Below are 14,115 nucleotides of genomic sequence, written 5' to 3'. Positions count from 1 at the left end.
ATTTATGTATGTAGATATGTACATATATTTATGTATAAAATGATAACCGTTTTCGTTGTTGCGATTTAACTCAAACCTCTGGATAGATCTAAGTCAAATTTTCGGAGGTTATTCCCTGCGATAAAGGCTACTAGAAAACTCCTTGGTTGCGATGGAGCCGAGTTATTTATAAAAGCCGTATTTATGAACCGATTTCGTTAAAATTCAAAATGTGTTCTTCCTGCATGATGAAAAATACTTATGCGAAAAATGGACCCGCTAGGTGGCGCTGCAGTTGAGTTATTTAGAAAATCCCTATTTATTGTACAATCAGGTTGCAATTCATAATGGTGCTGCAATCGAAATCATTAGAAACCCCATATGTTTGGACTACTTTGTTTTTTATGTTTATATTAATTATATGAATTTACGATGTCTTACGTCGTCATACACCCTAAATGCGACTTTGCATCTACCTCCGCTTGATGAAATTGCTCGGGCGGCCAGTGCTGCAGCAGTAAGACTCAAGGAAACCAGCTCTTGGATATTTTTAAAGTGGCGAATCAGCAAGGAAAGTAACGACCACATCCTTCCAAGAAAGACCACTGTTGGTATATCAATGGCCAAATTTTACATCGAGGGTTTTTGGCTCTCCTATAATAGAAAACGCACATCTGTGCTCTTCAGCTTCCTTATAAGGACTTTTGTTGGCCTACATGACATAAGTCCTCTAGACGCATCGGACCAATGTTGTAGTTGCAAGATCATAGAAGAAGATTACGCACGCTTAGAAAAGATCTCACAAGTGGAAATAAGACCATCGGTAAAGCTCATGACATTGAAAGGGATTTTTTCTTGCATATAGCATCAGAGCGCTATTTTTTTGGCAGAAATATGTGTGAGAAGGGTTCTGCTCTTTAGTTGTTCAACCTAAATTAAGATTTTTTACTTTACCCATATTTGGTTTTCAACGCTATTCTTGCATGGGCCAACGCAAAAAATCTTATCAGGGGCCGCGAAACCAGAGGGAATGAGCTAGTATTCTTGATAAAATAGTATACAAAATTCAGCTAACTCACAATCCTTGACAATAGAAATAAAAGTAAAAGGTGGCTCAATGTGTTAAAAATGAATTTTTATTCATTATTTAAAATAACGAATAAAACAACGAATAAATTATTCGAAAGCAAATTATTCACGAATAATTTATTCGTAAATGAGTTATCTGCGAATAATTATATTACGGATAAAATTTTATTCGAATAATTATCTAAATAACAATTTATTCGAATAATGCCCAACTCTGGTCTGCGAAAAGTTGTTTTCAGCCATATAAAATGCATAGAAAACTTTGAGCGCTTTGGCCCCTCCCTAAATATTTTTTGCTTTCAAAATAAAAAAACAAGGGTATATTTTTTTGGTATAGAACAATTCCGACTTTACTTCTTCATATGCATTATGGGACCACCCTGATGTACATTCATAAGTATCTCTGCAGGGAAAGCTACTAGTTGTGAACTAGAATTCTACCAGTTTGCGTTTCGGCCCAACTAGTTCACGTTCTATCCACGTCCACCAAAATATTTCGGAAAAATATCAAGATTTAAGCGAGCTGGACCGATTTGAAAATACCTGCAAAAATGGAGTTTTTTATGAATAAAAATAGTTTTTTAAGATTTTTTTTGAAAAAAGTCCTCTCAAATGACTAAACGGTTTAAGCTTAAGAAATTTGCATAAAAATATTTTTAAAAAATTTTTAAAAATGTTCAACGGAATCGTAATAATGAGCTTTTTGTTGCTGTTTTTTAACTTTTTTCAAAGATTGGTATACGAAAAACTTGGATAACTGAACCCAAACTCTTCCGATTTAGACTCGTGAGGTATCATTGGAAAGGTATTTTCTCACCCTTTTTATTTCTTTGCTAATACTCTCATTCAAAGGATGAAAGAGAAAGGTAGGATGAACGAGCTTCATTCAATTTTGAATTAAGATGTGTTGGTATTTAAAAAACAAAGGGGCACGAATGACTTTTTTTGCTAAGAAATAAAAATACTGGGAAAATACTTTTCTACTGAGATCCCGTAAGTCTAAATCAGAATAGTTTTGGCCCCGTTATTTAAGTTTTTCGTAAATCAATCTTTGAAAAAGTAAAAAAAAAACAGCATAAGCAATCTCATTATTGCGATTCCGTTGACAAGTTTTTAAATATTTTAATGCAGATTTTTTAAGCCTTATCTGTTTTGTCATCTGAGGAGACTTTTTTCAAAAAGTTCTTTAATAAACTATTTTTATTCATAAAAAACTCCATTTTTGGAGGTATTTTCAAATCGGCCCAGCTTGGTTAAATCTTAATATTTTTCCGAAATATTTTGGTGGACGTCTTAGAATATAGTAAATTTTGTAATCCCCCTACGCAACCTTTCGTAGCAAGGGGGACAAAAAGACCAAATGGGATATGTCCCATGTTCTGGCGCTTTGGATTGTCGTAATGAATCCATTTTTCATCGACGGTACAATGCCATGTAAAAACGACTTCGCTTTGTACCGTTGAAGGAACATTTGATTAACAGAAGAGTTCGTGAGGCACCCAGTTTTCGACTTTCTGCACCATACCAATGGCTTTCAACCGCAATGAAATATCTAGTTGAGTCACACTTAATACTCCTGCAAGTTCTTCTTGGGTTTGGCACGGGTCTTCGTCCAAAATTGCCTCCGATTCGGCATCTCCAAACCTTTATGGTGTCAAAGTCACCACTTTGCAAACGTCGGAAGCAATACTGACAGGTTGAAATTGATGGAGCATGGTCTCCGTAAGCCTCACACTGCAGCCGATAACTTTCTGCTGCAATTTTCTACCAATTCTTCCCGCGAATGGAGTTTTGTAGGCATAGTACATACTGTAAAATGTGGTTAAATGATGATGCTTTAACATGAAGTTGGCTGCAACATTGCCCGGTATGCTTAAACACTACTGATGCCCTATGTTGACAATCCTTTAAAACTTACTTATATGTATACCCATACTGAGAAAAGAGTTTAGTTACGTCAACTATATATGTTTCTATCAACACGCGATTTGGTTATAGTAATATTATTTGGTTATATTTACCAAATCATGTGTTGCGAGAAATATACTTAGCTGAATTTTTATCTGCGAGCAATATTTATTATTATCAACCAATATGTAGTATGAGTAGAAGTCGGTCAGAAATCCATTCTACCTTGCTGAATGTGCCTTGCTTGGAACAAAAAATTTGCTTAATAAATATTGAGATACATATGTATAAGTGGTTGAGTACTAGAATTTTCGTAAAAATATTTAAGCATACATATGAATTTATCAATTTATGAATGCCCCGTTAGATGTCATTTAAAAACACTGTCAATTTTGTATAAACGTATATAGTATGTATGTAGTTTTAAGTGAGCACATTGAAAATAATTCAGTTCCATTTTATCACACTCGCACTATCCATACGACCGTACTTCACAACCTCAATGCAGGTAATTGAATGCATACATACATAGGCAAATATTCTTCCATAATTTTATATAATGCACGCGATTCATAACGATCCCTGCATCCTTTTTAAGTATAGTGTTCAAACTACCTCTTTGTTTCATAAATTTGAAAAGCTTTAGTAAAGCTTTTATCTAGACTCTTAAAATTAGCAAATTTCAAATTTACACTTTTACCTGCGTTCTTATATAAATGCACCTGATACCAGCATTGTATAATCATATTTAATTCACTGGGCTATTTAAGATAAAATATCATGTAATTTGGATTTTAATTTGTTTTTTTGCAGTCAGATGTGAGTGTTAAAGCTGGAAACTCACATACATATGTATGTATATGTATGTTGCTGTATAAGTTTATTCAATTATTCATTAGACGAAATCATAGCGTAAAATTATTTAATTGTTTAAAGCATTATATGAGTTCTAGCTGTTAGTTTATGCGGTAATAAATATATTCGGCTTATGAGGTATACTTGGGTTTTACACATTTAGATTAGTACCCTTTTTATGTTTTTTTTAATGATTTTTGAGTATGTAAATATTTATTGGTTTATGGTGTGTGTATTAATTAGCAAAAAAAGGTACATACAAATAAGCAATAGCTCTCTTCAATGTTTTCTACACCCTGTATTGAGTCATCTTACGTGTTCTCTTTGTGTATGTGTTTGGTTATTTTCCTTAGCTTATTTTTTCCAATTCTGAGTCAATTATACGTGTTTCTTTTAGTATATTATAATTTATTTAAACATTGATAAAATGAATTAAAATTTTATTCACCTTTATTCCATCTATAGTGCTGAGAAACGAGCGTCCTGGCGTGCTGCTCGCTTGCGCTCCCTGGAACAAGGTGCCCAGGAGGCTCAAGACGTCATCAAAAATATGAACAAAATTGCTGATGATCTACTTGTTGCACCTGTTGAGGTTTGTATGCAAAGTTTCGATGTAATCATTATGTACAACTGGCATTCATTTCATCATAACCACTTTTATATAAAAGCTTTCTAAAAAAGTCCCTCCCAATCCAAGGATCTCTAATACACCTTGGTACAGATTTGCTTGAACTAATGGCTTGTTGCAAAATGTCGTAACCTTCATGCATACGTACCTACTACACGCATTATTGTCAAATGGATTAAAATGTGGTGCTTGTTTTTTGCATTTTCCTGCCTAAGTAATATACATACGTATGTTCATTTATACATATAAATAATTAAATATATCTTTTAGCAACTAACTATACTGATGATTAATTACCCACATTTAAGTGATATTGCAATTAATATCTGTAGAAAATCCTGTTTTAACTGAAGAGTAATCCTCAAAAAAGCATACAAATTGTTTTTCGAATGGTCGGCTAGCTTTGTCTGTATACATTTCTTGATTGACATCCCTGACGACATATCTTAGTCTGCTGTTCGTAGGCTTCAACTGTTTTGAAAAGCAGCGCAAAGCAAATAATGAATACAGTCGAGGTAGTCATGTCGTTGTGTGTCTGGGTTCAAGATAAATTCGTACTACGTCATTATTATTTGGTAAAAATTTTGTCTTTCGGTGGAAAGCGAACTCCTTGAAATTGTGACCATTGCAAAAATATAAATGGTGAAGAATCGGACGAAATTCTTCTCATAAAATCAATAGGAAAAGCCTTTTGGAAGCCACTTAATTGTTCCTTCGCTGACTAGGTAGGTTTAAAGCAAGACACACACATATGTACGTACGTAAAATATGTACGTTGCTTAATTCGATCTTTGAGCCGTACTGAGTGACGAAGCTTATTCACTGCTAAGAGCAACGTTTGTAATTTCCCAATTTACTACAGGACGAGGGCGAGTTCGAATCGAGTTCGTTTCGACGTCGGTATGGGGAGCTCGAGGAACTATAAAAACTGAATGCTAGTTTTGAGCCACTTCAAGCTTGCACTATATGTATTATTCTAAAATTTGAATGGTCTATGCATATAACTCCATGCCTTTTTTTTAGTTTCTGATAAAAAGTATGAAATTTTCAGGAAATCGGGTTGATTTTAATATTGCACACAGTTTGATATTTGGATGTACATATATGGCTTTTGTTTTAGAATACAGTACATATTGTCAGCTGAGTGGGAGATCGTCCTGCCGCAGATGCCGACTCGAAAGCGCCATACCTCAGCAAACGGTTGAAAAAGCTCTATTTCAGAATTTTGTTGAAGAACGCCCTATCTCAGCATTTCAGAAACGCCATATATCAACTGCCGCTTTCTAAAACGCACTATCCCACTATATAATTTAAATATATATATATCGGCAGTTGAGATAGGGCGTCATTGAAACGCTTTCGAATCGGCAGCCGAGATAGGGCGATCTTCCACTCAGCCGTCGATATGTACATATCGATGGTCCTGTGCAATAACGAGACAATTCAAACTTAAAAAAAAAAAACTGTTACTACTGTTAAGTAGCTCTTGTCTATAAGTAAGTAGTTAGGATTGCTAAAGTAAGTACAAAAGATTAAACATGGATTCGACAAGGATTAGAAACATGAGCCACTTAACAGTAGCAATAGTTTTTATTTTTTGAATGCACAGGACCATCGAGATATGTAAATATCGTCACCCTTATGCCAGAAGTATTCATGAACAAATTTACCCATTTTGAGTTATTGGATTGACTTGATTAACCTTTGGATGTTCTATGTTATACCAAAACCTAGAATAGCATGCGTACATGGAAACCACGTATTTTACAATGTCAATTACATGAATAAAAAACTTTCAAACTAGATTTTCCAACATTTTCATTTTTACACGTTCATGTTTCTGGCATAAGGTGGACATAGATATCTATTTTTTAAATAATGCATTGAAAAAAAAACAATCCAGTTGCAATTTCTTAGTACTGCATACATTTTTGGCACCGTTTTGCAGTTCGCTGGTACGTTGTTTTTGTGGTTCACCGACGAGTCGTTTTTGGGGCCCGCCGGCCGAACAAAATGTTCACCCCAACGATTCGAAACTGAATTCGATTCGAAGTCGTTTCGCAAATTACGTTCTTAGCATAAATGTACTCATATCTTTTTGATGGGCTAACGTTATTTGTGATTTTTAAATCCACTTTAAAAATGCATCTTAGTACATATGTAGGTAAATAAATAGTAAATTTGTTTGCGTTGATTTATTAACAGTTTGGACATGGATCAACTCGATCAACTTAATTCTACTTTGGCGAGGATTTAACCGATTTGATCTTGGCCGTCGTTGGCTTGCGTACGATATTTTCGTCCATCGAAAACGTCGGGTTGATCGACTAAGTTTTGTGTTTCAAAGAAAAGATAATAATGACATACATATCGCTAATTTATAGTACTTAAAAAAACTCGTAACTTAAAAATGCTGATTTTCAAGATACAATTGACATGTAGTTTTATATTATTAGCTCAGCCTGTAGGAATTCACTTAAATTCATTAAGGACCTCCATGCCAAAAGCCTATGATGCAAGTGAGTAAAGCTACAATTTCGCCAACTTTCCTACAGTTTAGTAGAATTCGAAAAATGTTTGAAAGTTCTCAAAGTGAAGCAAATAAAGGAAGCGAGCATGGGCCCAATACCTTGACTACATAAATGAAGACATATGTTTTTGAATTTATTGTACTTGAAATTTTAATGCACTACGGAAGAAAGTGTTGGAGGAACGGAACGAGATCGCAACCTCTTTTATTTAAGACATTCCTTATTTTTTCAAAGTACACCGCCCGAACAAAGTATTGGCACAGCAAATTTTTCACAATATATGCAAAAGTTTTCATTCTAATATTTTTCCACTGATTTCGTATAAAAATATGTTTCATTCTACAACAAAAAACATAAAAATATAATTCCTAAACTTTGTGCAAAACTCGCGAAAATTCAGCAAATTTTCATGAAAATTTAAAATTTTTTAAGAAGATTTTTTAGAATTTGTTTGAGTATGCAGATTTGTAGCCCAATGAATTTTATTATAATAAAGTGCAAGATTTAAGTAGGAAGAAATTACCGTTGATTTTTGGCATTTTTTTTCCACGCAGTCTCTTCCATACAACAATTTTTTTTCGAAAATACTTTATATGGAAAAAATGCAAAACACCTTCAACAAAAAAAATTCTCAAAAATCAACGCGATTTTTGACTAACTCCTAACTTGCATTTTATTACTAGAACTTAATGGGCTGCAAAACTGCATACTAAAAAAAATTCTCAAAAATATGATTAAAAAGTTGAAAATTTTGATGAAAATTTGCTGAATTTTGGCGAGTATCGCACAAAGCTTAGGAATTATATTTTTGTGTTTTTTGTTGTTGAATAAACCATATTTTTATACGAAATTGGCAAAAAAATATTAGAATAAAAATTGTTGCATATATTATGAAAAATTTCTGTGCCAATACTTTGTTCGGGCGGTGTATTGCACTTTTCGACATGTACACGTTTATCGTCGCTTGGCGCGCAATATCTCGTATCTGCCAAATGCAATGCCACGTATGAGGTGGCATAGAAAAAAATTTATTTTGGTTACCCTTTCTCAATGCTTCCCTACTTCACCAATTTAATGGTCAATAATTATAGTAGAAACTCACATTTAGTAAGTTTAGGTGGAAAGCCATTTAAAAGTTTTAACGAAAATAAATTTCTTCGCTCCTTTTTGAAATTCGGACTGTCTTATAAGTGATAGTGCATTTGGCGGATACGAGGTATTGCGCGCCAAGCTACGTTATATGTAGCATACGCTTGGAAATTTGATTTGTTTAATCAATTGATTTCTTTCACACTCTTACAGGCGTTATAGGCCCAACTATACATACTTAAAGAACCTCTGTCTGATATTTGTTCTTAATTAAATTACTTTAGAGAGTTTATATAGGGTTTAGGAATGTTTTCGTTTTAGCTCTGTAACCTTCATACTTCATTCATACCTCACTTCAAAGCCATTCATTGTGTACCTATAAATGTAGTTATTCGGTAAAAATCATTGCTAACAATTTACCATTATCATATTTTTTTTTCATATTTATTTGTAGCAGGTTAAAAAAATTGTTTTCCCAAAAATCGCTATAAAATCAAGCGATGGTCCCGTTATAATACGCGAACGTGAAAAGATACTAGATGAAAAAATTGTGCGGCGAACCGAAGAGGTACCATGTCCTCTCACAGGACGACCTCAACTGCGAACTGTTGAATACATTGAGAAAATCATCGAAACTGAGGTTAGCTTCATAAATACCCAAATTCTTAAAATTGTATAGACAGATAAAAAAAAATTGGTGGAGACTTTAAATGAAAGTATTTAGTTGAAAAAACTTATCATGGTTTCCTTCAATATTCACATGATATTTTTTTCTTTTTATTTTGACGCTTCTGCGTTAATTGATTTGTATGTACATGTATATCTTCTTTATGGAGTGTTTTCTGTTCGTGTAGTAACGTAAAAGCAGCTATGTAATTTACACACATTACGCATTATCCCTGCGGGAAGGAAGATATGATGCACACATCAATTGATTTGATGTATTAGTATATTCAATACAAATTGGTTTGAATGTTTTCACGGTATATTTAGAATTGCGTTTGTACTTTTATCGTATTATGCACTGGCTATAGAGAACGAATTTCTATTGAAGGGAGTTTCACGATGACCTGACTTTTTTAGTTTTATTGTTTTCTTATGTCTTCGTGGTGAAAATAAAGTCCAGACATATGCGTATTTGACAATTGGCATATCCATAGGGGTTTAGGTGCTTTTCGGACCAAATCACCCAATTACTATGTGAAATCGGTCATTGAGTGCGAAAATCGACATAATTTTTTCTATCGTGCAGTTTTCGAGATATCGTCACATAGCGAATTTTGATTATTGCGATTGAAATTACCAAAAGACGTTGTTGAAGATGTTTATTTTCATATACAAAATTCCCATTTATGACTATAAATAACATAATAATTTGCTACTTGGAAAACCAACTAATGATATCATAGCAATGGAAATATAGCAAGTTTAATTATCTTTCATTTAATATAGCATCTGCTCTGATCGGTTAACGAGTTCATCAAATTTGAAAAATTTGTATAATCCATCTTTTCTCTTTTTTTTAAATGCGTTATGTGGCGATATCTCAAAAACTACATGACAGAAAAAAATTTGTGGATTTTCGGATTAAACGCCTTAAAGGAATTTTAAGGCACAATCTATACAAAATCACGAAACGAAAATTTATATCTCAGGTCATTTATAAAACCCTTCTATATGAATATGCACAATCACATAATTTACAATTTCAACTACATTTTTTCGTCAAGTTCATGTTTTTGCACCCTGTAATTTTGTAGATATTGTATACACTTTAAAACTTTCGAGTTCATAGTAAATTAAAGTAAATAATAGGCGGCTCCATTGTAACCTATTTGTGTAAGTATATGTATATGTACAGTGACGAGCAAAACTGTAACATGGTGTAACCCTTTTAATTTCAGCCACCGCTATCTTTACAACTTCTAACGACTTTCATACTTTTGTTGTATATTCTTATTGGTACACCCCTACTCCGTCTCTCATAAAGATTTGAAGTCAATCCAACAACAATAATAAAACCAGCAGACAAAAATGTAAATTAAGGCATATGTTACAGTTTTGCACTTATATATTTTTAATAACTTTTTGACAACTTTCACACAAAAAAAGAATTGTTAACACAATGTTCAATATACTTTTGCTTTTTTTAGTTCCTGGATGCTATTTGGCATACCTTATTTGTATCTCTGTAAAAATTCTGGAGGTATAGCCTCCCATATATCCTTGGTTTGCTTTCATAACTCATGTACTCCAATGGACGGACTTGCATACTTAGTAAGCTGCGCTTTTAGTTGATTTCGCAAATTTTCGACGAAATTCATATCCGCGGATTGTGGAGGTCATTTCAAAATAGCGAATTTTTGCTTTTGCATCCAGTCGTTGCGAACATATGCAGTATGTTTTGGGTGATTTTTCAGCAGAAACTCTCATTTTTCGACTACATCTTGCAAGTTTTGTTGAAATATGAACAGATACTGTTCTTTACGCATAATGCGTACTAAGGGACCAACAATATTTTTGAAATACAACCCCAAACTATTATTGACCGATCACTGTGGTTCGCGGTTTGCCTTACATGATTCGCTAAGGCTTAATTTGAGTCTTTGATCCAATACCATGCCTGGCCACCTGATTGAAAGCGATTAATTTAGTCTTGTCAGACCAACTAACCTTCAATTAAATCTTAAAAATTTGTTTTGTTATTGCATTCTGTAAGGGCTAACATATCCCAAAAGGCAACGGTCCGGTTGTCGTGCGATCCGGCAAAATGCTACCACTCTCGCACATGTATTTTGATCAAAATGGCTTTTTCTTCTTTTATTATGACTTTGCGTTCAATTTGACAATTTTTCCCCTCGCTGTCTAATGATTTGCATTCAATTTTAATACCTTAAGCGCTTCTGTAATAGTGGCTGCAGCGCTACTTGCTACTAAGTTCACAAGATATCGGACCGTAATATTTTTTGGCAGACTTCCTTTGTCTTTAATAACCTTTTAGGCTATATTTTTTCTCAATCTTAATATTTTCACGTGGCGAGCTCCATAATTTTTTGCCACTTTTCCTACGGTCCCGCGTTTCCGCAGTAGATATATTATTTACATTTATGTTTCCTGATTAACCATACTATTTACTGGTAATCTCTTCTTGAATAAATTACAATACAGAAAAAAGTCATCTGACTTCCAACTAAGTAAAAGATAACTGTAAAATACAAAACTGAGAGTGAGTGCAAAACTGTAACATTGGCCTTAATTTACATTTTTGCCTGCTGGTTTTATTATTGTTGTTGGATTGACTTCAAATCTTTATGAGAGAGGGAGTAGGGGTGTACCAATAAGAATATACAACAAAAGTATGAAAGTCGTTAGAAGTTGGAAAGATAGCGGTGGCTGAAATAAAAAGTGTTACACCATGTTACAGTTTTGCTCGTCACTGTATGTATGTCAATGGTGATCAAATGTTTGCTTCTTCGCTTTATTCTTGCATAGCACACTGCGGCTTTTCTTGTTTTTTATTGTATATATTTATACCTTCTTGATTAGCTGTTGTCTGGGTATGTGGCTATATCTTTTACTCAGTTTCCAAAAATTTTGATTTTATGTATAGGCTCAATTCCTGTACTTTTCTTAGGCTTACAACTTTTTATTTGTAATCCGATAGGATTTTTACAAACTTTTAATTTACAACATCGTTACGAAATGGAAATAAACAAAATGTTAATGTTTGGTATATGCCAAAAAAAATACAATTGTTTTGATGAAATACTATATTAAAAAAATAAATAAATAAGTGTTTGAGGAGCCACGAAAAAAATGTTTTGTGTGGATACCACGCACGGCTGAAGTAAAACTTGTTCTTCCTCTATGATACCCATCTATACCTATATATATATATACATATATATATACAATACGCGAAGGGAATTTTTGTCCAGGACATAAAATCTGCACCGTTCGTATGAGGCATCAAATTAAAGCGCCTGGCATGTAGATGTGCAAACTGGTTTTATTTTTTCGAAGACAGTTGCCACCTGATAAAAAATCACATTCAAATTAATTATTAATAAATGCCACCGTCCTTTCGATTTTCAAAACTGAGATATCAACTTAAAGGGATTGACCTGCTGATGTGCTGCAATACAAGTTATATGGAATATAAATAAAGAGTGCTAAGAAATCCTTATGTAGTTTTAACATTAGAATTTCTTTGAGGTATTGAGGAGGGTTGCCAGCTGTTGAAAATGTTACATCCAAATTATTTAATAAGTTAAATGAATTAATTAATGGTGTGTTGCAATCGGAATGGGTTTGAAAAGGATTTATTTCTGAAATGTGTTTTAGAGACTTGCCACGGGTTAAAAATTCAAATTTAATTGAATCCATTAGTTAATTGAATTAGGTGTCAAACTATCAGACGGAAGAGGTTTAAAAAAATTTTAGATTGAAAATACTTTTAAAGAGGGCTACCACCTGTGAGAGTCCAATTTATTTAGCTTATACTCAAGTTAGATGAAATATTAAAATCTATGTGTCAAATGAAAGAGTTTTAATAAAACTTTAGTTAGAAAATATTTTTTATTAGCCCAAAATAAAATAGCGCAGTGGCAGTGGCAGTGACAGTTTTTAAAATCAGCTGTTACTGCTAACATTGGCAGTAATTTCCGCAGCAAATACAATACGGCATTGTCAGTGACTGCCTTTTTTGACATTCCCTTTTGTTTGTTTACATTTTTGTTGTTGCCTGTTAGGCTTCAGTGACATCAACAGAAGTTGGTTGGTCTTAATTTATATCAAATTCAACACGCGAAGTTTGCTGCGATGAAGGTAGTCGCAGTGAATTTAGAATTTGGGCTAAACTGAGCAGTACTGCTAGCTGCCACTGATGTATTGTGAGGCGCATCATTGGACACCACACTTTCTAAAAAACAGCTGATTTCGAAAAACTGCCGCTGCCACTACCACTGCGTTATTGTATTTTGGGCTTTAGGGTTGCACCTATTGGAAAAGTAATATCTATTTTACTGTCTACATAGAAACATATATTAAGCGTGGTCCATATACATACACTCCTATGCTGTAATCCGTCGTAGATTCGATTTTGCTATGAATCGTAAAATTGGTATGCTGAAATCCGCGTTGTCGTATCGTTATTTGGAAATTCGTAGGCCATCTTCGAAATTCGTAATGTTGGTATGCCTGAATCCGACGTAGCTGTAACTTTCATGTATTTGTCGGAAATTTTGTACGAATAGCAACTCGTGTCGGAGCGAAACAAATTGTTTTAAAATATCAATAAAATAAAGTGTGTAAACGCAAATATATGTGAATAGGAAAAAAAATATTATTAAATGTTTACAAAATTAACAGATCGAAGATCACAACAGATCGCTCGCGATACGAAAAACTGGTGGAATGCATGAGCGAAAGGCTGGAATTGGTCGAGGCTTTGTAAAAGGAGCTAAAGAGGATGTGGTGAAATTTTGGGAAAGCGTTTCAAGAATTAAAGCGGCACAATATCTAGTGAAATGGAGGCCCTAAAGAAGGGAGCTTACATTTTATCATTTAAGCTAAATGGTTCAGAACAATCTCCTTTGTATATTAATTCAACTGTAAGCTGTAAGCGCTAAGTTAACAGCCGTTTTGGCGGTGTAAGTGGCCACCTCGGTTCTGCGATTTGATGCCGTTAGACTTTTTTGTGATGTGACGTGAATGACCGACAGTATGCAAAAAATCCATGAACGATGTAGGCACTTGCGGCAAATATCCAGCAAGCCATACGGGAGATAGAGCCGGAAACCGTCACGAAGGTCTTGAAAAACTGGGTCAACAGTATGTGCTGCTGCTCATTTGTTTGAATTAAAAAAAAACACTATATGGACAATTTTTTGTAAAAGTCATCAGATCAGTTATTTCGAAATGATTTGTTGAATTAAAGAACTGGGCCTATAGATTAGGTATTTCTTATTTAACATTTAATTTTTTTAGCGGTACAGGGTGATTTGAAATTTGATGGAATGAAAAACCGACACCTCT

At 33.9% G+C, this 14,115-nt stretch overlaps 1 protein-coding gene across 9 annotated transcripts in view; it reads left to right on the top strand.

The window, feature by feature from the left end:
- The window catches only part of LOC108376139 (scribble planar cell polarity protein), a 483,715-nt gene that overhangs the window by 453,115 nt on the left and 16,485 nt on the right, over positions 1–14,115 (top strand). For 6 of the 9 annotated variants that reach the window (XM_017632340.1, XM_017632355.1, XM_017632324.1 and 3 more), the window contains 2 exons: positions 4,297–4,423; positions 8,534–8,719. In XM_017632340.1, coding sequence (XP_017487829.1) covers positions 4,297–4,423; positions 8,534–8,719 — 313 coding nt within the window. Of the gene's footprint in view, positions 1–4,296; positions 4,424–4,499; positions 7,257–8,533; positions 8,720–14,115 lie in introns of those variants that run through there. The other 3 variants (XM_017632331.1, XM_017632384.1, XM_017632348.1) reach the window with 3 other exon arrangements.

This window comes from Rhagoletis zephyria, unplaced genomic scaffold (genome assembly GCF_001687245.7).
Source record: "Rhagoletis zephyria isolate East Lansing unplaced genomic scaffold, Rhagoletis_zephyria_1.1 Rzeph_scaffold_00097, whole genome shotgun sequence".
Classification (NCBI taxonomy): domain Eukaryota; kingdom Metazoa; phylum Arthropoda; class Insecta; order Diptera; family Tephritidae; genus Rhagoletis; species Rhagoletis zephyria.
This window is presented reverse-complemented; position numbering and strand designations above follow the sequence as displayed.